This window comes from Manis pentadactyla, chromosome 12 (assembly GCF_030020395.1).
Source record: "Manis pentadactyla isolate mManPen7 chromosome 12, mManPen7.hap1, whole genome shotgun sequence".
Lineage (NCBI taxonomy): Eukaryota > Metazoa > Chordata > Mammalia > Pholidota > Manidae > Manis > Manis pentadactyla.
This window is the reverse complement of record NC_080030.1, coordinates 49,929,980-49,953,035: the sequence shown is the minus strand read 5'-3', so window position 1 is coordinate 49,953,035 and position 23,056 is coordinate 49,929,980. Positions and strand designations below refer to the sequence as shown.

The 23,056-nt window shown below is 34.2% G+C and overlaps 1 protein-coding gene across 1 annotated transcript in view; it reads left to right on the top strand.

Annotated features, from left to right (window-relative positions):
• The window catches only part of VTA1 (vesicle trafficking 1), a 77,474-nt gene extending 55,788 nt beyond the window's left edge, over positions 1 to 21,686 (top strand). The window contains exons 6-8 of the mRNA XM_036879166.2: positions 9,260 to 9,433; positions 15,670 to 15,750; positions 20,403 to 21,686. Of these exons, the coding sequence (XP_036735061.1) occupies positions 9,260 to 9,433; positions 15,670 to 15,750; positions 20,403 to 20,548 (401 nt within the window). The 3' untranslated portion in view covers positions 20,549 to 21,686. The remainder of the gene's footprint in view (positions 1 to 9,259; positions 9,434 to 15,669; positions 15,751 to 20,402) is intronic.
• The last annotated feature ends 1,370 nt before the right edge of the window (positions 21,687 to 23,056 follow it).

The following is a 23,056-nucleotide window of genomic DNA, read 5'->3' as shown; positions in this document are numbered from 1 at the left end:
TAGCGATGTGGAGCATCTTTTCATGTGTCTGTTGGCCATCTGTATTTCTTTTTTGGAGAACTGTCTGTTCACTTTCTCTGCCCATTTTTTAATTGGGTTATTTCTTTTTTGTTTGTTGAGGCATGTGAGCTCCTTATATATTCTGGACGTCACGCCTTTATCGGATGTGTCATTTTCAAATATATTCTCCCATACTGTAGGGATACTTCTTGTTCTATTGATGGTGTCTTTTGCTGTACAGAAGCTTTTCAGCTTAATATAGTCCCACTTACTCATTTTTGCTGTTGTTTTCCTTGCCCGGGGAGATATGTTCAAGAAGAGGTCACTCATGTTTATGTCTAAGAGGTTTTCGCCTATGTTTTCTTCCAAGAGTTTAATGGTTTCATGGCTTACATTCAGGTCTTTGATCCATTTTGAGTTTACTTTTGTATATGGGGTTAGACAATGGTCCAGTTTCATTCTCCTACATGTAGCTGTCCAGTTTTGCCAGCACCACCTGTTGAAGAGACTGTCATTTCGCCATTGTATGTCCATGGCTCCTTTATCAAATATTAATTGACCATATATGTCTGGGTTAATGTCTGGATTCTCTAGTCTGTTCCATTGGTCTGTGGCTCTGCTCTTGTGCCAGTACCAAATTGTCTTGATTACTATGGCTTTATAGTAGAGCTTGAAGTTGGGGAGTGAGATCCCCCCTACTTTATTCTTCTTTCTCAGGATTGCTTTGGCTATTCGGGGTCTTTGGTGTTTCCATATGAATTTTTGAATTATTTGTTCCAGTTCATTGAAGAATGTTGCTGGTAGTTTCATAGGGATTGCATCAAATCTGTATATTGCTTTGGGCAGGATGGCCATTTTAACGATATTAATTCTTCCTAGCCACGAGCATGGGATGAGTTTCCATCTGTTAGTGTCCCCTTTAATTTCTCTTAAGAGTGACTTGTAGTTTTCAGAGTATAAATCTTTCACTTCTTTGGTTAGGTTTATTCCTAGGTATTTTATTTTTTTTGATGCAATTGTGAATGGAGTTGTTTTCCTGATTTCTCTTTCTGTTGGTTCGTTGTTAGTATATAGGAAAGCCACAGATTTCTGTGTGTTGATTTTGTATCCTGCAACTTTGCTGTATTCCGATATCAGTTCTAGTAGTTTTGGGGTGGAGTCTTTAGGGTTTTTTATGTACAGTATCATGTCATCTGCAAATAGTGACAGTTTAACTTCTTCTTTACCAATCTGGATTCCTTGTATTTCTTTATTTTGTCTGATTGCCGTGGCTAGGACCTCCAGTACTATGTTAAATAACAGTGGAGAGAGTGGGCATCCCTGTCTAGTTCCCGATCTCAGCGGAAATGCTTTCAGCTTCTCGCTGTTCAATATAATGTTGGCTGTGGGTTTATCATAGATGGCCTTTATTATTTTGAAGTACTTGCCCTCTATTCCCATTTTGCTGAGAGTTTTTAACATGAATGGATGTTGAACTTTGTCAAATGCTTTTTCAGCATCTATGGAGATGATCATGTGGTTTTTGTCTTTCTTTTTGTTGATGTGGTGGATGATGTTGATGGACTTTCGAATGTTGTACCATCCTTGCATCCCTGGGATGAATCCCACTTGGTCATGGTGTATGATACTTTTGATGTATTTTTGAATTCGGTTTGCTAATATTTTGTTGAGTATTTTTGCATCTACGTTCATCAGGGATATTGGTCTGTAGTTTTCTTTTTTGGTGGGGTCTTTGCCTGGTTTTGGTATTTGGGTAATGTTAGCTTCATAGAATGAGTTTGGGAGTATCCCCTCCTCCTCTATTTTTTGGAAAACTTTAAGGAGAATGGGTATTATGTCTTCCCTGTATGTCTGATAAAATTCCGAGGTAAATCCATCTGGCCCGGGGGTTTTGTTCTTTGGTAGTTTTTTGATTACCGCTTCAATTTCGTTGCTGGTAATTGGTCTGTTTAGATTTTCTATTTCTTCCTGGGTCAATCTTGGAAGGTTATATTTTTCTAGGAAGTTGTCCATTTCTCCTAGGTTTCCCAGCTTGTTAGCATATAGGTTTTCATAGTATTCTCCAATAATTCTTTGCATTTCCGTGGGGTCCGTCGTGATTTTTCCTTTCTCGTTTCTGATACTGTTGATTTGTGTTGACTCTCTTTTCTTCTTAATAAGTCTGGATAGAGGCTTATCTATTTTGTTTATTTTCTCGAAGAACCAGCTCTTGGTTTCATTGATTTTTGCTATTGTTTTATTCTTCTCAATTTTATTTATTTCTTCTCTGATCTTTATTATGTCCCTCCTTCTGCTGACCTTAGGCCTCATCTGTTCTTCTTTTTCCAATTTCGATAATTGTGACATTAGACCATTCATTTGGGATTGCTCTTCCTTTTTTAAATATGCTTGGATTGCTATATACTTTCCTCTTAAGACTGCTTTTGCTGTGTCCCACAGAAGTTGGGGCTTAGTGTTGTTGTTGTCATTTGTTTCCATATATTGCTGGATCTCCATTTTGATTTGGTCATTGATCCATTGATTATTTAGGAGCGTGTTGTTAAGCCTCCATGTGTTTGTGAGCCTCTTTGCTTTCTTTGTACAGTTTATTTCTAGTTTTATGCCTTTGTGGTTGAAAAGTTGGTTGGTAGGATTTCAATCTTTTGGAATTTTCTGAGGCTCTTTTTGTGGCCTAGTATGTGGTCTATTCTGGAGAATGTTCCATGTGCACTTGAGAAGAATGTATATCCCGCTCCTTTTGGATGTAGAGTTCTATAGATGTCTATTAGGTCCATCTGCTCTCCTGTGTTGTTCAGTGCTTCCGTGTCCTTACTTATTTTCTGCCCAGTGGATCTATCCTTTGGGGTGAGTGGTGTGTTGAAGTCTCCTAGAATGAATGCATTGCAGTCTATATCCCCCTTTAGTTCTGTTAGTATTTGTTTCACATATGCTGGTGCTCCTGTGTTGGGTGCATATATATTTAGAATGGTTATATCCTCTTGTTTGACTGAGCCCTTTATCATTATGTAGTGTCCTTCTTTATCTCTTGTTACTTTCTTTGTTTTGAAGTCTATTTTGTCTGATATTAGTACTGCAACCCCTGCTTTCTTCTCACTGTTGTTTGCTTGAAATATGTTTTTCCATCCCTTGACTTTTAGTCTGTACATGTCTTTGGGTTTGAGGTGAGTTTCTTGTAAGCAGCATATAGATGGGTCTTGCTTTTTTATCCATTCTGTTAGTCTGTGTCTTTTGATTGGTGCATTCAACCCATTAACATTTAGGGTGACTATTGAAAGATATGTACTTATTGCCATTGCAGGCTTTAAATTCGTGGTTACCAAAGTTTCAAGGTCAGCCTCTTTAGTATCTTACTGCCTAACTTAGCTCGCTTATTGTGCTGTTATATACACTATCTGGAGATTCTTTTCTTCTCTCCCTTCTTGTTCCTCCTCCTCGATTCTTCATATGTTGGGTGTTTTGTGCTGTGCTCTTTCTAGGAGTGCTCCCATCTAGAGCAGTCCCTGTAAGATGTTCTGTAGACGTGGTTTGTGGAAAGCAAATTCCCTCAGCTTTTGTTTGTCTGGGAATTGTTTAATCCCACCGTCATATTTGAATGATAGTCGTGCTGGATACAGTATCCTTGGTTCAAGGCCCTTCTGTTTCATTGTATTAAATATATCATGCCATTCTCTTCTGGCCTGTAGGGTTTCTGTTGAGAAATCTGACGTTAGCCTGATGGGTTTCCCTTTATAGGTGACCTTTTTCTCTCTAGCTGCCTTTAAAACTCTTTCCTTGTCCTTGATCTTTGCCATTTTAATTATTATGTGTCTTGGTGTTGCCCTTCTTGGATCCTTTCTGTTGGGGGTTCTGTGTATTTCCGTGGTCTGTTCGATTACTTCCTCCCCCAGTGTGGGGAAGTTTTCAGCAATTATTTCTTCTAAGATACTTTCCATCTCTTTTCCTCTCTCTTCTTCTTCTGGGACCCCTATAATACGGATATTGTTCCTTTTGGATTGGTCACACAGTTCTCTTAATATTGTTTCATTCCTGGAGATCCTTTTGTCTCTCTCTCTGTCAGCTTCTATGCGTTCCTGTTCTCTGATTTCAATTCCATCAATGGCCTCTTGCATTCTATCCATTCTGCTTATAAACCCTTCCAGAGTTTGTTTCATTTCTGCAATCTCCTTTCTGGCATCTGTGATCTCCTTCCGGACTTCATCCCATTTCTCTTGCGTATTTCTCTGCATCTCTGTCAGCATGTTTATGATTCTTATTTTGAATTCTTTTTCAGGGAGACTGGTTAGGTCTGTCTCCTTCTCTGGTGTTGTCTCTGTGATCTTTGTCTGCCTGTAGCTTTGCCTTTTCATGGTGATAGGAATAGTCTGCAGAACTGGGACGAGTGACGGCTGGAAGGACTTCCTTTCTTGTTGGTTTGTGGCCCTCCTCTCCTGGGAGAACAGCGCCCTCTAGTGGCTTGTGCTGCGCAGCTGCGCGCAGACAGGGTTCCTGCTTCCTGCCCGGCTGCTATGGAGTTAATCTCCACTGTTGCTGTGGGCGTGGCCTGGCTCGGGCAGCTACTCCAAAATGGTGGAGTCGCGTTGGAGCAGGAGCTGCTGGGAGGCTATTTATCTCCGTAAGGGGCCTCCCTGCTCCCTGCAGCCCAGGGGTTAGGGTGCCCAGAGATCCCGGATTCCCTACCTCTGGATTAAGTGACCCGCCCTGCCCCTTTAAGACTTCCAAAAAGCACCCGCCAAAACAAAACAACGCCCACCAAAAAAAAGAAAAAAAAATTAAAGGTGGTCATTCGTTTTTCTTTATTCTGCGGTGCCAGCCTCAGGCCTCTGCTCACCGGTCTTTCTGCCCTGTTTCCCTAGTATTGGGGTCCCTATCCCTTTAAAACTCCCAAAAAGCGCTCGCCAAAACAAAACAGCAAAAAAGCAAAAAAAAAAAATGGTCGCGCGCTTTTCTTATGCCCTCTGTCGCCCAGCCTCCAGTGACCGCTCACTGTTCTTGCTGCCCTGTTTTCCTAGTATCGAGCGCCCTGCACTCTGGCCCGGATGGCGGGGGCTGGGTGCTCGGCAGCCCTGTGCTCCGTCTCCCTCCCGCTCTGCCTGCTCTTCTCCCGCCGGGAGTTGGGGGGAGGGGCCCTCGGCTCCCGCGGGGCCGGGGCTTGTATCTTACCCCCTTCGCGAGGCGCTGGGTTCTCTCAGGTGCGGATGTGGTCTGGATATTGTCCTGTGTCCTCTGGTCTTTATTCTAGGAAGGGTTGTCTTTGTTATATTTTCATAGATATATGTTGTTTTGGGAGGAGATTTCCGCTGCTCTACTCACGCCGCCATCTTCTGCCCCCCTGCTCCTATTTTTAAATTTTTAAGGCTATTTTTTATGTCATAAGGCTATCCTATTATTCAGAATCCTTTTCCCCATAGGGTATCCTATTATTTACAAGGCCATTTGTTATGTGTTTTCCCTTCCTTTTTTATTTTGTTTGGTTCCTTTATCAAAAATCCAATTAACTTTGTGCTATTCTATTTCTGGGCTCAATTCAGTTGCACTGATAGAATTTTCTGGCCTATACCAATACCACACTGCCTTCCTCCTTTTTATAGTAAATCTTGAGTCAAATGGTATAAGTCCTCCAAGTGTTTCTCTTCATTTTCAAGATTTTCATATTCTCTGGCCTTTGGGTTTCCAAGTAAATTGTAGAATAAGTTTTCAGTTTCTTTTTTTTTTTTTAATATAGCCTACTAGAATTAGGATCACTGTTCATTGAATATATAGATCAATTTAGAGAAAATTAATACCTTAACAATAATGAGTCTTTCAATACCTGAAAATAGTATATGTTTCCATTTATTAAGCAGTATTTCTATCAGCAGTATATTTTGTATTTTTCAGAGTAGAGATTTTGTACCTCTTCTGTTAAATTTATTTCCAAGTATTTTATGTTGTTTGATTCTCTTGTAAATAGAATTATTTTTTTAATTTCATTTCTAAACATTGCTTCTAGTATATGAAATACAACTGATTTTTATATAATGATCTTATATTTTGCAACATGGCTGAATTTACCTGATAGTTCTAGTGGTTCCTTTGTAGATTCCTTGGGAGTTTCTGTGTAGTCATGTCGTCCTCAAGGAGAGACAGATTTGTTTCCTCCTTCCCAATCTTTATGCCTCCTCTTTCTTCTCTTGTCTGTTGCACCAGCAGCAATAAATATATCCATTGTTTTGTTTTGTTTATGGCTCTGTCACTGAAGAATATCTTGTGTTCTCCTAGAGTGCTGAAATCGTTTTTTATAAATGAATATTATATTTTGTCAAATGCATTTCATGCATTTATTTTGATATGAATTAACGTCGATTGATTTTCAAATGTTAATCAACCCTGCACTCTTGGTTAAACCCACTTGGCTGTGATATATATTATCCTTTTAATATATGTCTAGATTCGATTCTGATAAGGATTTTAGTTTCTGTGTTCAAGTGTTTGTGAGGTTTTGCTATTAGGGTTACATGGGCCTCATACAGCAAGTAGACAGTGATTCCTCCTCGTCTTGTTTTCTCAAGGTGTTTGTGTGAGATTGGTATTATCTCATACTTAAATGTTTGATAGAATTTATCAGTTAATTGATCTAGGTCAGTCATTTTTCTTTGTAAGAGCTTTTTTTTTTTGCTATAATTCAACTTCTTCAATAGATACAGGCCTATTCAGATTTTCTTCTTGGATGAGTTTTGATAGTTTGTGTCTATGGTAGTTTTGGTAGTTTCATAATGATTCCGCAGACATTAAAAGGAAAATGACATTTCTCTTAGGTTGTGCAGTTTATTGCCTTAATATTTTTTTATTGTCCTCATTTTCCCTTTAATGTCTGTAGGATGCATATTGATATCACCTCTTTAATTACTAATATTTATAATAGCCATCTTCTCTTTTTTTAATCTGTCATTTTCTTTTTCTTTCAGATTCTTTTATTTCAGTAAATGCTTTAAATGTTTTTATTTTCTCTTTAGTTTATGTTTACTCTTATCTTTCTTATTTTACCTCTGTACTTGAAGTTTAATTTGCTTTTAAATTTTTTAGCTTCCTAAGAAGAAAAGAGATTTTTTTTTGTATTTTAAGGCTTTTTTCTTTTTTAACCCACAGCCAAGTAGGTTTAACCAAGAGTGCAGGGTTGATTTAACATTTGAAAATTAATCAAAGTTAACTCATATCAACAAAATAAATGCATGAAAAGCACTTGACAAAATATAATATCCATTTATAAAAAACGATTTCAGCACCCTAGGAAAACACAAGATATTCTTCAGTGACAGAGCCATAAACAAAACAAAACAATGGACAAAAGATAAATGAGTTTTCCTCTAGGCACTGATTTAATGGTATCCATTAAATGGCACAAATTTTGATATCATTCAATTCAAATATTTCTGATGGCCTTTGTGATTTCTTCTTTGAGGAATGGATTACTTATACTGCTTAAAAATATTTGGGGTTTTTCTAGCTTATTAAAATAATTTCTAATTCAGTTCTGTGTTGGTCAGAGAACTTCACAAGATTTCAGTATTTCAAAGTTTACCAAGATTTATTTCATGACCAGAATACAATCTGTCTTGGTAAATGTCACATGTGCATTTGCAAAGGGTGTATTCTGCATTTATTAGTTGTGGTGGTCTGTGAATGAATCATAGAAGGGTGTTAAAATCCCCAGCTAGGGGGATTTTACTAGTTCTCTCAGTTTTAATTTCATTTGAAACTTTATTTTATTATACACAATTTTGTAATTTTATGATTTAATTGTTTTTAGTGACCTAATATTTTTATCCTATGCAAACATCCCATTATATCACTGCTAATATTCCTTGACATGAATTCTTTTTTGCCTGTTATTGAAATTAGCAACTTCAGCTTTTGTCTGCTTGGTATATACATGGTATATCTGTTTTCATCCTTTTAATTTAAACATATCTGAAAGAGTATAAAAGTGGTTTTTTTTCCAGTCTGTCAACATCATCAGCCTTCAAAGTAGTGTTTAGTCCATTTACAATTAATGCATTTATTGCTATAGCTAGATTTAAATCAACTATTCTTGGCATTTGTTTTCTTTTAGGTCTGTTTGTTTGGTTCCCTCTTAGTTTTCTTTTCTCTGGTTAATTTTTCCTCTTTCATTCATTATAACTACATCTTTCACTATGATCTTGAACATATTTATAGTACCTGCTTTAAAGTTATTTTCTGCTGACTTCAATATCTGGATCATTTTGAGGTCTTTTATTATAGACTTTCTTTTTCCCCTAACTGGTCACAATTCCTTTTCCCCCATATTTTTATTATTTTTATGAAGGTTTATTGTCAATAACATCTTGTAGCCCATCTGCATTTGTTATTATCTTCATCTGCAGATTGTCAATTCTTGTTCTGGCCAGCTTCACTCTAGTTTCTACCAGCTTTTGGTTACTCTCCACATTGTTTTTGTTTCTGCTTTGTTTTTTTCCTTTCCAAGATGTATGAATGTTAGAGCTCTCATATAGAAGAAATTATTTTAGCATATATGAAGTACAAAATATATCTATAAGATTACTTAGTAAAATGCATATCTCAGAGTAGTAGGTAGATTTGACTTTCTTATTTAAAATTACCTACATTGAACATGTATATTTATGATCAAGACAAAAGTTTATTTTTTATTTTCATTTAAATAAACTGTCAAAACTTAATTTTCTCAAAGTAGTTTTTAAATTCAGCTAATGATAGAGTTTATATTAAAAGTCTGCATTTCAAAAGTTATTGATACAAAGTCCCCTACACTCCTTTCTACACAGCTCCATATGAAGTTTTTTCCTTTGATTTTGTTTACTTAATACTTTTGACAACAAACACAGATAATCATTTAACAGCAAGTAAACGAATATTGAGTAGAGAGCAGCTGTCAGAAAGAAGTTCTTATGGCTAGACTAAATATAGCATGTTTTGCTAAAATAGCCTCAGTTTTTCATAAATTTAAAGAAGGGTTATTTTTAAGAAAAATATACTACACCAAAGATTTTGAAAAATTAATATTAACTTAAAGTGATAATAATATTGTTAGGCACAATTAAATGTTTTAAGAAAAGAAGAAACATTAAAACCTGTTATTTTAAGAGATGGAGCCTGCTTATCAACTGCATTAAATAGAAATTGCATTTGAAAGTGTGTTTTTCATGTCTTTATAGCAAAATAAGAATATTTGGCATTTTTATTTCAAAATACCTACTTCAGCATTTCATATGTTATATAATAGATGTTGAAGAAAATGAAGATGCTGGAGCAACTGCTCTGCCCATGCAGCCACCTCAGCCATCAACTTCAGCTTATGACCCAAGCAACATGCCATCAAGCAGCTATAGTGGAATACAGATTCCTCCCGGTGCCCATGCTCCAGCTAATACGCCAGCGGAAGTGCCTCACAGCACAGGTACGAAAAAAGTAAAGCTTAGCAGGTTTCATACTCTCTTTTCATAGTAAGAACTGTACTTACCATATTCGTGCCTCATAATGGTGGTCATAAAGCATGATGAGCTCTTTAAATTCTACCTGAGCTCCCCGCCCCCACACACACAGAAAGCATTAAGTCGTATTCATTGAAGTTTTAATATTAGTTGTATCTTAGTTTTTAGAGAAATGACAAAACATTTACATACATTGATTACTATTAACCTTATATGTTACTAATAAGAATAGCTTCAGTGTTTTTCATGTGTGTTACTGTTTTCTTCCCCTCTCTTTCCCCTTCAGCATTGCTCAAGAACAGCAGAGAAGTGAGCAAGGTTATCACAGGATAGGGTCCCACTGTGATAGCAAGTTTAAATTTTCTTGCCCCATTCCCTTAGGACTGTATCTCTGCCCTCAACATGGGTATTGATGAGGGATCAGGCTTTGAAGCACAGCATCAAGCAGTGGAATCACAGACAAGTGAAAGGAGGTAGTTCAGGTGTTCTATTTTTTTTTTTTAATAGTACAAACATATTACTAAAAAAAAGTCCAGAGAAGAGGTATCTGCTATTTTTTGATAAATCAGTGCTCTGTGTCTTCATTTAAAAAGATCTGATTGAATTAGTCTCCAGTAATAAGTCAATAGCAGTAAAGTTATATTTTAAAGTTGTGTGCACCCATCCATTTGCTTGTATTGTAGACAGAATATTGCCCTTGCAGGCACTCTTCCATTTATTTGTATTGTTGACAGAATATTACCCTTGCTTCCAAATAGGAAGGGCATTTGAAACCATAATTTAAATCTTTATTTTGTTTTCCAAATATTGTTCTTAAAATTGTACTTTTATCCCAGTATAAGAGTACTCTATAAGGTATGAACTATACACATTTCAAAATATTTCACTGACAGAATGAAAGTCATCCTTTGAGTGCTGATTTCTATTATTTGCGTTATGTAACACACCATTACCACATTGACTTTAAAAGTTTGTTTGTTTACCCAGACTATTCAGATGATTTTGCATGAGTTAAGTAACATTTAAAAGTTTACTATTTTAACCATTGTAGCTAGCAACTATGATGAGTCTCTTTCCTATTTTAAAACTTTCAACTTTATGTTATCTACAATTATTGCTAATATTTTTGTCTTTAAGAATACTGATGAACTTAGTAATTTTAATGATGATCTCATTTATCTTGTCATTCTGCATATTTACCTTGACTTTTCATTACTTTACGGTCTATGTCATTAATAGACCAATGTCTGTTTACTTTTATAAGTAAAATTTCATGGAACACTGTTTTAAATATTTTATTATCTTTTAGAAATATTCAGTACCCCATGTAGAATAGAATAGGATAAGCAAAAGCAGCTATTTAGATATATTTGCCTTAGATAAATACTGATTGAACTATACCAATAAGTTTAAAAACTAACCAAGAGCCTTTGACACAGGCATCCTTGTAGATGGGCAAAGTGAGAATAAAATGCCTTTTGAAGTCATACAGTATTGGTTATTAGTTTCTACCCCTTTCTAAACCACAAATTCAATTGTTCAACTTCTCTTGACATAGGTGTTTCCTCTTTTTAAAATGAAATCAATCATACTTACTTCTCATGATGATTTTAATTATAAAGGGGAAAAGGTATGAAAATTGACTACTACTATGCCTAACATAAAATCAGTGTTCAGCAAATTAGCTTCCTTTTCCTTTTTTTTCCCTCTTCCTTCCTATTTCTGTGCCAAAGAAAGACAGGGCATTTAATAGCAAGTTAATGAACACTTAAAATTATTTTATGAATCAAGGGAAGTGTCACATTTGGAGGTAGAATATTGACCTTACAGAAAGATTGGCTAAGGTGTTTTGCTTTTAGACAATATATCTTAGAGCAGAGCTGTGGTATCGGCATATGTGTAAACATGCCATGTGTATAAATGAGAGGGAAATTTACTTCTAGTAAGAGGGCTCTATTAGGGTGAACCATAAGAAATTCCTATTTTATACAACAAAAGTGATAACATATTAGTAGTTTCATATTCAAACTAACAGACAACTCCTGCTTAGAATAACTGACTTAAAGATAGAGGTAGTCTTATTAGGAACTTTTCTGGCATGAACAGTTCCTTTTCATCCAGTTAACTCTGGAATGAGCCTTTATTTTTTTCTCTCTCTCTTTTGTTCCTCAGAGTGGGAGCATAAATCTAAAAATCTTGGAACTTTTTCAGGGTGAGGTCCTATCTTATTACTTCATACACTCTCATAGGCTTAGAATTTCATTATCAGAGCTATTTTATAATGTGTTATTATAGCAACTATATAGATATTGCTGTCCCTTATTTACAAAGCACTTATCCCAAGAAAATAAACATACAAACATACCTATTAGTGACAGAACTAGAATTTGAACCCAAGTCTTTCTGATACCATTTTTGTCACCTTTCATGTCCTTTCCTCCAAAGAACTAAAATCCTGTCAATCAAAACCTACTTTTCTTGTAATATTTTGCCCCTAACTTAAGATTGGTTTGAGATATTGGAATCCCCTCCTCCAATCCAGCAGATTTTTTTTCTGTTACATTTAAGACAGTAAAAAAAAAGTTCGTAATAGTCTAATAGAAAATGAAATAACATTTGTAATTTATAAATAAAGCAGATGTTTCCCCTCTTGCTCACTTTAAGAATGATTTACTTTCTCTTGTATAAAGGTCCAGGATGCACTTTTATCAAAGGGAAATCCTTCAGATAGCTAAGAAGAATAGTATGTACTAATATACAGTTTTTAGTTCTTCCACAACAAAGTAAGGAGGGCAGGGATAGCAATTGTTTAAACAGGCATAGTGCTTGCCTTTTGCGCTTTAACCACATGGAAGAGCAGATGTAGGCAATACAGTGGATAGGTTTTTCTTTCTCTTGAAACATAACGTTTTTTAGCATCTGTAAATATTGAAGATCTCAGTAAGAAGTCCAAATAGGCTAAATAATAGAATTATTGTATAATTAATGCTAGCCTTCTAACTATAAATGCAGCTCACCTCATATGTAGATCAAAAATTTAACTCTTTTATTATTATTAGTTTTTTAAGTGTCAGAAGTACTGCATTTGAGTTCTTCTCTACAGCTTTCAAAGTTGTTTGTATTTTGTCCTAACGGTTTCTATCAGTGCTATTTTCCATGACTAGACTGAGGTTTTCCTCAATCTAACCCTGGTGTTTCTCCCCTTTGCATATAGTGTTCATTGTAGATACCATGTCTCTCTCTTTTTCTCTGCCTCTCTGAATGCTGTACTCCCTTTTAGGGTTCTCTTTAATTATTCTTTTTGGATAGTCTTCTCTGATTTTCTAACCAACACTTATTTCTCCATTTTCAGTAGTTACAGAACAACTTAGCATTTAATAAGAAGTCTTATAATGTTCAATTCTTGAATATATATTAATCTCATTTAATAAGTTATATAATCATCTACTTAAAAATTAACCAGAAGTTACTCGTTAATACTTCTTTTTTGTTAAATAATAGACAGAAAGACATTCCAACACAGTTCTGCTTTCCCCCAGAAATGTTTTTTATGGTCACATCACGCCAACATACTGTGGTCTAGGGGACTGCAACCCATTTGCAAATTGACAAATTCATCTTTCTAAATCAAGAAAGAAGGAAACATAACTGGTTTTGGGCATCTGAAGAAATGAATAAATAGCATGAACTAAAGGCCATTTTTACTAACTCAACAGGTATTTATGAGCTGGTGTTGAGCCAGTAGACTAGACTCCCATGGGAATATGTCATAATGGCTGCCAAAAGGACAGGCCTTGGCTCATGTGCATCAAGATAAATGAGAAGCAGCATCTTCTAATTGCTGCATGAGGCATGTTGAGTACCCTGTGTTGTCAGTTCAAGTCCTCATTAAATGATTGTGCCCAGAAATTCTTAATAAAATGCAGACCTATTTTTTTAATATCGCTCAAATAAAATTTTACTAGATAACTAAATTTTCTCCCTGCAAATTCTGTTTTGTTCTTGTTAACTAATATTGCTTACTTATTTAATCATATGGAGCTGTACAAGTAAGTATTTAAAAACTAGTGTACTACACTGACCCAAAAAAGTATGCCTTCTCTGTGAGAAAGGGGATTGTTTGGATGATTTTAGTTTAGTCAGAAACACAGTTACTTAGCAGGGAATGCATTAATAGCTAGACTGATTTGTGAGTTGCATACCTTTTTCTGTTGTTGTTAAGATCTGTATGAAGAACATGTTCAGTCATCTCCCTGCTTTAGGTACAGCTGCTTCAAAGCACTAGACTTGACTAGGTAGCCTCTGAAAATCCCTGTCAAATCTTTCATTCTAACATTTTTTTTGTTATGTAATTATGTGCCTTTAAAAGTTCAAGTTTTATGGGGGAGAATTATGTAAGATGTTTATAGTTTAATATATTTGGTTAATATAGTTTAATAAATTTGGTTAGAACTAATTTAAAATAAAGTAAAAGATAGTCACTGAATTAGTTGATTTAAAATTCGTGTATCTCCTGACTTTGCAGTTATGCTTCTTAAAGTTTGTCCTATATTTTCTCTCATATATATATGTACATATACATATATATATGTACACAATGTAATGTATAAGATTATTCACTGTAGTATTACCTATAGTACCAAAAGATTAGAAATAACCTAAATATCCCTCAGTAATAGATTGCTTTATAAATTGTAAATTGGCCATTAAAAAGAATAAGGCAGATTTCTATATAGTAATCTGGAGTTAAGTGAAAAAATACACAGAATAGTACAGTATGCAGACATACTGCCATTTGCAAAACACATATGTATACCAAACCATGCCTCTCCATAGAAGAAGGAGTTAGTTTGGAGGAATTTGATTTAGGCAAAACACAAATTTCTTAGCAAAGAACATTTATTTTTATACACGTAGACATTGGACTAGGCACATACATGCTAAGACATATGCTAAGACTGGACACATACATGTGCATGGAAGGGTGTTCTAGAAACCAGTGATAGCCCTAAAGTAGCCTGGAGTAGAATGAAAGAAAGATTTTTACCTATTTTTTGTGTACTGTTTAACATTTGTACTTGACTTTTCATCTGTATTCTTTGTACTTTTAAATTTTTAATTAGTTCAATTTTTAGTTAAAAAGTATGATTTTTCATGACTTAATAGTTTCAAAGACTCCAAAATGAAACTAGTTTGCCCTAACAGCAAAATTAAATGATATAAGATAGTATATATTTAAGTCATTTTCCTTTGGGTTAGGAATGAAAAGTTCTTCAAAGTCAAAACTTCATATCTGCAGACTGTATTTTAGAACTTTGATCATCCTCTGTGAAACCATCATTCTACAACTCTCATTGCCTGTGTATTTGTGCCCCTACACACTTGCCAATTTATTTTCTGTCTTTTGTTCCCTTCTTATCCCGGTGTCTTTCCCTTACTACCTTAATGCTTACAGTAAATGATTTGAATTTAATCTTTTAGCTTGGGGGAGATGAACCCTGTTTTTAGAGACCATTTGAGTCCAACTTTTAATCCTCATTTGCTTTCCTGCAGTTTAAATCATGTAATTCTCTTTGAGAAGTTTCAACAGTTTCTATCAATTTTTTAGATTAATGATCTTCAATTCTAGCATACTAACATTTATCAATAATGCTAGTTATTCACTGAATATGATGGTCATGACATGTTTTAACAGGAAGACTAATTGCTTATTGGATATATAAAAATATCATCTTAAAACTTTGTGAACTGTAAAATTTGGAATGTATAATTTGTAATTTCATACAGAGTGATGAAATAGGACTAACCCGTAAGTTAAACTAAATTGTGATATCCCACTTTGTCCCCAAAATTACTGAATTAACTGAGAAATTGAAAGGTAGGACAGTGGTCTGTTACTACTGCAGGTACTTGGTAAGCTTTAATAAGAGGCAAGTTGAAGCATTAGACATGACAAACAAAGTATGTAATAGGAAATATGTGGCCAGTACATATATGTAAACACTCAAAATGTATTTTCCTGCATATTTTTTATTCCAGCTTCCAGAATCAAATAAGTTTATCAAATTATAATTCATTACGGTGTCAAAAAAATAATTAAGTACAGTAATGAGATTCCTCCAGGATATTTTAAGTGCTTTCCTAGTATATAATTAAGAGGTGCAACACTTTTATACCTATTTGTGGTTTTTCTGATTTGCAGGTGTAACAAGTAATACTATCCAACCTACTCCACAGACTATTCCAGCCATTGACCCTGCACTTTTCAGTACAGTTTCCCAGGGTAAGTCACCTGACTTTTATGAGAAATAAAGTATCTCCTGTTTTGGGATGTTGTTTTGTAATTTTACCTTAGAAGTGCCATATATCTGAATGTCCAGGTAATTTGAAACACATTTCTTGGAGTGTCTATTAGATTGTCCAGTGAACCAAGGTTGTTTCATATTATCAAAAATACTTAGATCCAAAGTCATTCCCTTTTTTCACAGTTCCTTTTTTTGTGTATGCTGGATATAGTGGCACAAACATGTAACCAAAAGCTTATGCTAGATTAGTTCAAGATTGCTATGTTGTGATTATGATCTTCCTTACCTGCACTGTTATTACATTATCTAAGAGAGAAACTGACCATAGTTGAAAACAAAAACAAAAAAGAACCTGTAATAAATTGGCAAATTATCAAAGAACATAGTGAATTTAGTTATATCTCTATTCTAGATACACAGGTAACCTGCCTAACAAATACTATATTCCTCTTAAACTTGGTTTCCAGACTCCCTCTTTAGTCCCACCCTGTAAAAGCTGTGTCTAAAATCTAATTTGAACATATATGAAGATAACAGGTATTTCAGTGAAACAGAACAGGGAATCCAGAAATTGGATCACACAGGATGAGAATTAATGTAAAAGAGGTGAATCAGTGTGGCAGAAGTATATATTCAAAAGTGATGTTAGAGCAGTTGGTTAGCAGGACAATATACATATTAGATGCTATCTCCCAATTCTTATATATCATTTAGTTGTGTCTTAAAAGGTTTGACCAATAAAAAGTAGTAAGTTCCAGACCTCAGAAGATACTCTCTCCTCCTTTACATTGTTGAAATGCAACGAATAGACCAGGAGGAAATTCAAACAAAAATAAAGAATTAATGTCCAGAGCATATATATAAAGGGCTCCTACAAATGAATAAGTAAAACATAATTCAGTAGAATAGGTAATGCAGATGTGCACGAAATACATGAAAAGATGTCCAGCCATACTAACAGGGAAACTCAAAATTGCAAAGTGAGTTTAGTTTTAGGTCAATAAATACAAAAATATTTTAAAGGATTGATAATCTACAGTGTTAATAAAGACATAGGGAGTGACACTTATGTGCTGTTGATGGTAATGTACACAGTAAAACTTTTATCAGTAGTGGCAAGTCACTGTCAGAATTGCAAATGTAATTTTTTTGACCCATCTATTACACTTTTAGAAATTTATCTGAAGAAAATATTTAAACATGGAGACAGTGTATTTACAAAGAAATTTTACTTCAGCATCATTTATAGTAGTAGAAAATAATCTTAAGCGCCAGCTGTTGAGAAGTTACAGTCCATTTACCCTATGGAATACTGTGCACACATTAAAAAAGAACATGATAACTCTCATGTGAAAAGATGTCATAGACATATTGAGTAAAAAACCAAGTTGTGCAATATTAAATATAGTAAGACCCTGTTTAGGAAAAAAAAAACATTTTTTTAAACAAAACTGTATCTTCCTACATGTACATATATGTTTAACTGCATAAAAGAGTCTAGACTAACTAGACAAAACCAGACTAATTAAACACAAACTAAAAATAGTGGTTTCATAACCACCATCACTACCTTCACCTCCACCTGTAATACTTCCTATACCTCTTTCTTGCTACATTTTTCTCTTTAACGCTTAGTACTTATCAACTTTTAATATACATACTATGTGTGTATATTAGTATTAGTATATATTAAATATTTTTATAATGAATTCATGGATGACTCTTGTCTTACAATAATATTTAAGTGACATATCTTGACTGTGGCCTGGATATAAGAGTTCAGTACTAAGCTTTGTATTTGCATGCAAGATTTATTGCAGGTCAGATGGTTCCCCTATGATTCTGTCTGCATTCCATTCCAGTCAGAGGATAATAGAGTACACTAAGATCAGATTATCCTGGGTCCTTGACATGAACATATTGAACTACCTGACTAAATAAGACAGGGTCTCTATAAAGACCCATTTTGGAAATATTTACTATTAAGTATTTTAGCCTGTCATGGCATTAGATAAATCAACCTAGGAAATGAATCCATAAGTCATCTGGGCATGCAGGGATTTCTCTTTACACCAAGTAATGTTACTCTTGATCCAGTGCTGACCCAGTCTCTTCCCACTATAATAGAGGACTTGACTGATGGCCCTGTGAAAGGGGGAAGCTGCTTTATGATAAAGACGGTTTTGTCTGAAGCCGTCTGCAGTGGATAGGCACAGATATCAGAAGCAAAGGTATTATATTAGACAACCTCTATAATATTTTAACACCTTTTAGGTCCACGCTGTGCTCTCTCTGGTTCTGATTATAACTCCTAGTAAATTTTAATGATAGAAAAACAGCTTTTATTTGGGTGCAATAAGCAGTACTTACTATCTTGAATATAAAATCTGAAACTGAAATTGAATGATTATTCTCTTCCTGAAATGTGTTTTCCCTCCTTCTTTTCCACTTTCTCCATTTAATTTTTAAATTCTAACTTAAAAGAATTGTTAATTAGGAGGCAGATTTTTTTAATTGAATTTAAAATTTTAACCTACATGTTTTATGATTGACTTGTAGACAGTACATACATGTCTCTAAGCTGTATGTATCACATCTATAGTTATATTTTCTATTAAAATATTTCCATTCACATTTTATGAATATTAAAATTGTTATTTCGTGAAAAATATGCAATATTTGTGTTTTAAAATAGCTTTATCATTAATGGCAAGTTTAGTTTATAAATACCATAAAAGTAACAGTTCTTGCCACTATATGCATTTTATCTTGTTAATAAATAAGGGATATGTCAGCCAAACTGCTGTAAAAATAAGATTAGTTCTGAGCATTAGGGCTTTCTTCTAGCAAGCTCAGTGAATTCTGGATGGATGCCTTATATATTTAAATATTACCTTGAGATAGGAGGATAGAAATATTAAATTACAAACTTGACTTAAGGTAAATTTTTCACTTACCAATATAGTACATATAGATATAGGTGACAAGAACTTCTTAATTTTTGAACTGCCATTAAAGAATCTGCTAGGTACATTCAAGACAAAAGTATAAGCTGAAACATGCCTGAACAAATTGCCAACAGAACAGCAGAAAAATTGATTTTAGGTTTAATGGGTAACAAATGTCAAGTCATTAAAATACTGAAAGTATAATTGTGGAGAAACTTTTTTGATTTTTCAATGAATAATTACATTTGAGGAGTATATTGATTTGTGTATTTTACTTTTTAAACAACACCAAAATTCAAGGAAATTAAAATAAGTTGGAATGTGTAATCTCTGATTCACAAGAACAAGGACCACCTATTAATGTAATTTTTAATAATATTAATTAAGCTACTTGAAGACTTTCTATATGTAACAACCTGGGCTAGTTACTATATGTAGGTATGTAAGTGTATTACCATAAAATCTGAAATTTAATTAATGCTTAAAATTCTGTATGAACTTTATTCATATTAAATGTGGGAAGTAATTTAAAGTACAGACAGCTTTTTAATTTTCATTCATTAAAGTTATTCAGCACTTACAGGTGTCTGACACTGGGCTAGAAACTGTAGAATACATTGTTTCAGTACTCTTTTTGAAAATTTTAGAAAATAATTTGTACCAGAACTTAGTATCAGAGTACCTGGAATTTGGTACCTACTTTGAATTCTTTCCCTAGACAAGTTTTCACTTTATGCTGTACATCTATGACAAAATTAAAAGCAACTAAACAAAGTAATTCTATTTATAAATAGAAGTGTATAAACAAAATAGAAATGTATTCTTTTTTGCTTATAAACAGAATTGCAATATATTATCTGTTCATTATATTCTATGCTCCCAGCCTTCTGATCAACCCTCATAATTTCTAAAAAAAAAAGGTTGTTTATTTCAAAAGACAAGTGACAAAGTCAGTTTTTAATTTCATCTTTAGAAATATGTATTCAAGTATATTCAAGTCTTAGATTAAATGTTTTTAGTGTGGTTTTTTTCACCCTAATTATTTACTCATGTTAATCATATGAGTAGCTGGAAAACTTATTAAGAATAAATATTGGACAACTAATTTATAAGAGATGTTTATATGTTTTATTATGTAGTTGAATGATATATTTAATATCTTAAGTCACTGAGCTTTTTATATGGATGACACAAAAATGCAAAATATTTTCAGGCTAAAAAAAAGTTAATTTACGAAATTTTTTACATAGTTATTCATTATTCTTATTGAGGGCTATATTTATACTCTAGTTCAAATGAAGTTTGAATGGTTTAGTCTGTGTGTATTGTTCCATGAAAAAAGAGGCTCAGCAATTCTAGCATAAACACCAAAGCTACTGTCCTTGTTTTGCACAGAATATCATTATTTTGCAATTAATTTGCCATAAAAAAGTTTTCTAGTTTTTAACTTCAGGAAGGAAAATCTTGTTCACATAAGTTATTATATACCAGCATATGAATTGTTTATATTAGTAATTAAAACATTAAAAAGCATGAAAAAAATATATTTAAATACAACTGGGATTGAGAAAAAGCTATAACCTTAAATATTTTCTGTAATCTTGAATGTAAGCATTTACCTAACCTAACAGAACACTTTTTATATTCCTACAAACATATTAATGACTTTTTTTTTTTTGTAGGGGATATCCGTCTAACACCAGAGGACTTTGCTAGAGCTCAGAAATACTGCAAATACGCTGGCAGTGCTTTGCAGTATGAAGATGTCAGCACTGCTGTACAGAATCTGCAGAAGGCCCTTAAGTTACTGACTACAGGCAGAGAATGAAGCCTTTGTACAGCAGATACATGCATTTTTGGCTTTAAGAACTAACAATCCATTACTCTATCTTCAGCCTGTCAGGAGCACAATTTTAAGGAAGACTTCAGTTCTACTGACTGTAACAATGAAATCTGTGTCTGTGTGTCAGATGCCTGTTGAAGCATTCATCAGCAGCCTCAACCAGTTTTCATTGTCCATTTAGTGATCCATTAATCTCTGGGTAGATAGGGCAGATGTTAGCAAGATCCTAAAAGTGCCCATAGAACCCTACGCCAGAAAATGAAAACACATTTCCATAAAATATTTTGGGAATAAGCTTTGTATCTTAATTTACATAACTTGAATTTTTTGAATCTATAATTTGGACAGACAGTATTACTTTGCTATAAAATTCCAAATTTAACTTTTAATAAAGATTGCCACAATATTACAGATAAGAAATCACCTTTTTGTTTTCCTCAGTACTTAAAAAACAAATACAAACATCCTAAACTGTTAGATGAGTCTGAAAGAGATCATATTCAAAATAAAATTTTTATCCATGTTATAACTATATTAAAAGTTTAAAATTTTCATAGAAGGAAATATAAGGTAAAAGAGGTAGAATCACTTTTAGACTTGAGAATAATGTTGGGTTCCCAACTAGTTTCCCTTATCCACTAAAGCTTAATGTGAATTGGTATTTGCTTCATTGGCAGTTTGACTGCATGTATTAGAGAATGAAAAAAGACATTTGTAGTAATGCCTGGAAACTTGGTGCTTTAAGTTAAAGGTTCTCCTCTGCTGCTATGGAATGGATTCCATAGAGTGTATAGCTATGAGTGATCCTGACGATTGTAGGAGTTTAGATTCTCAGTTGTTAAGTTTTTAAGTTTTGTGGGGAATTACGGACTTAACTGTGTCAACTGCATTTGTGCTGTGAAAAAATAAATATGAGGATTCTTTTAACTAGTTCAGCTTATTACAGAGACAGGTGTCTGTTTTGATTTGCATACTAGAATTTTCATTTTTCTAAGTCACTATTTCTAGTTACAGGAATATGTTCATTTGTTCTACTGAGACTGAAGTCCTTTAACATAGGAGTACATAAACTGGTTGATGGGCTGGCCACCTGTTGAGTAAATAAAGGTTTATTGAAACAAAACCATCCCATTCATTTATGTTTTGTCCATGACTATAGAATTACATGACCATCAAATCTAAAATATTTACTGTTGAGCCCTTTAAGAAAAAGTTTGCTGACCCTTTGTTCTAACAATAGAAAAGTGGGAAGGATGATCTTTTAGAGTTATAAGAGGTCAGTATAGTTCAGCAAATTTTAAATTCAAATCTTAACATGTCTGTACACTAAAAAGAAAAGTGTCACCTCCCAAGATATACCCTATCTTGTTGCTGTAATTGGGTGAGCACATGTAGGGGAGATAGCGTGGGAACCCCAGAGTCCACTAATAAAGGGGCTCTGGTGTAATAGCCTGTATCTGTAAAGTGGAAGCAATACCACTAACCACCTTCAGAGTTCATTATGAGGACTAAATGAGATGCTATACATAATAAGCACAGCAAGTGTTAGCATTCCATGACTGTTTATAGTTGTTAATATTTTAAAAAAACATAAATTGTTAATAATAATTTATTTCCTGAATATCAGGAAATACCAGTTGTTTCTGTGGCCTATTGCTTAAAATTGCATTCTTGCCTGATGGGATTGAACTCTAATGATTCTTTAACTTTTGTATTTCTACATATAATATCTGACAAGATATAGTTAGAAATTTTCTAACAGTAAATAAGCAATTTTCAATTAGTAGTTCAGCATGTATTTATTGAGCAGCTGTGTGCCTGATAACGTCCTTTGCATGAGGAAACAGTGGAAAACAAGAAAAAAAAATCTTTGCTTCATAGAGTTTATGTTCTAGAGGGGAGTAAACAGACAAACTTCATAAAAACTATCATATATGCAGCCAGTGGTTTTCAAAGGCTAATTGTTATAAATGTAAGTCTCAGATTCTACCTCAGTCCTACCCACTCAGAAAGTAAGGGAGGGTGGGGCCAAGCATTCTGAGTTTTAAGAAACGCTTAAGGTAGTCTGGTGGTTCCTAGAACTGTTATGGTTTATCCCTACTTAAATCAGAAAGAGTGAAAGTCTGAGAGAAGAGATTCCCCTGAAGAAGTGGTTCTCAAAGTATGGTCCCTGGACCCCAGCATCAGCATTATCTGGGAACTCGAAAGTTCTGGTGACCGCACTTAGGAACTTCTGTATTAAATAGTGATAAATGCTATGGACAAAACGAGTATGGAATAGGAAATGCCTAGGTGTGAGTAGACATGCGTATTTAAATAGGCTAGTCAGGACAGGCCTCACTGAGGATATTGAGAGAAGAAAGTAAAATGGAAGAAAAGTATTCCTGGTAGAGGGCAGTAGATAAGATGTCAGGAGAGTGTAAGTGAGGAGGGCTGATGAGCTAGAACGCTTAGGAACATGGAGGCTCTTTGTTGAGATACTTGTACTTTGAG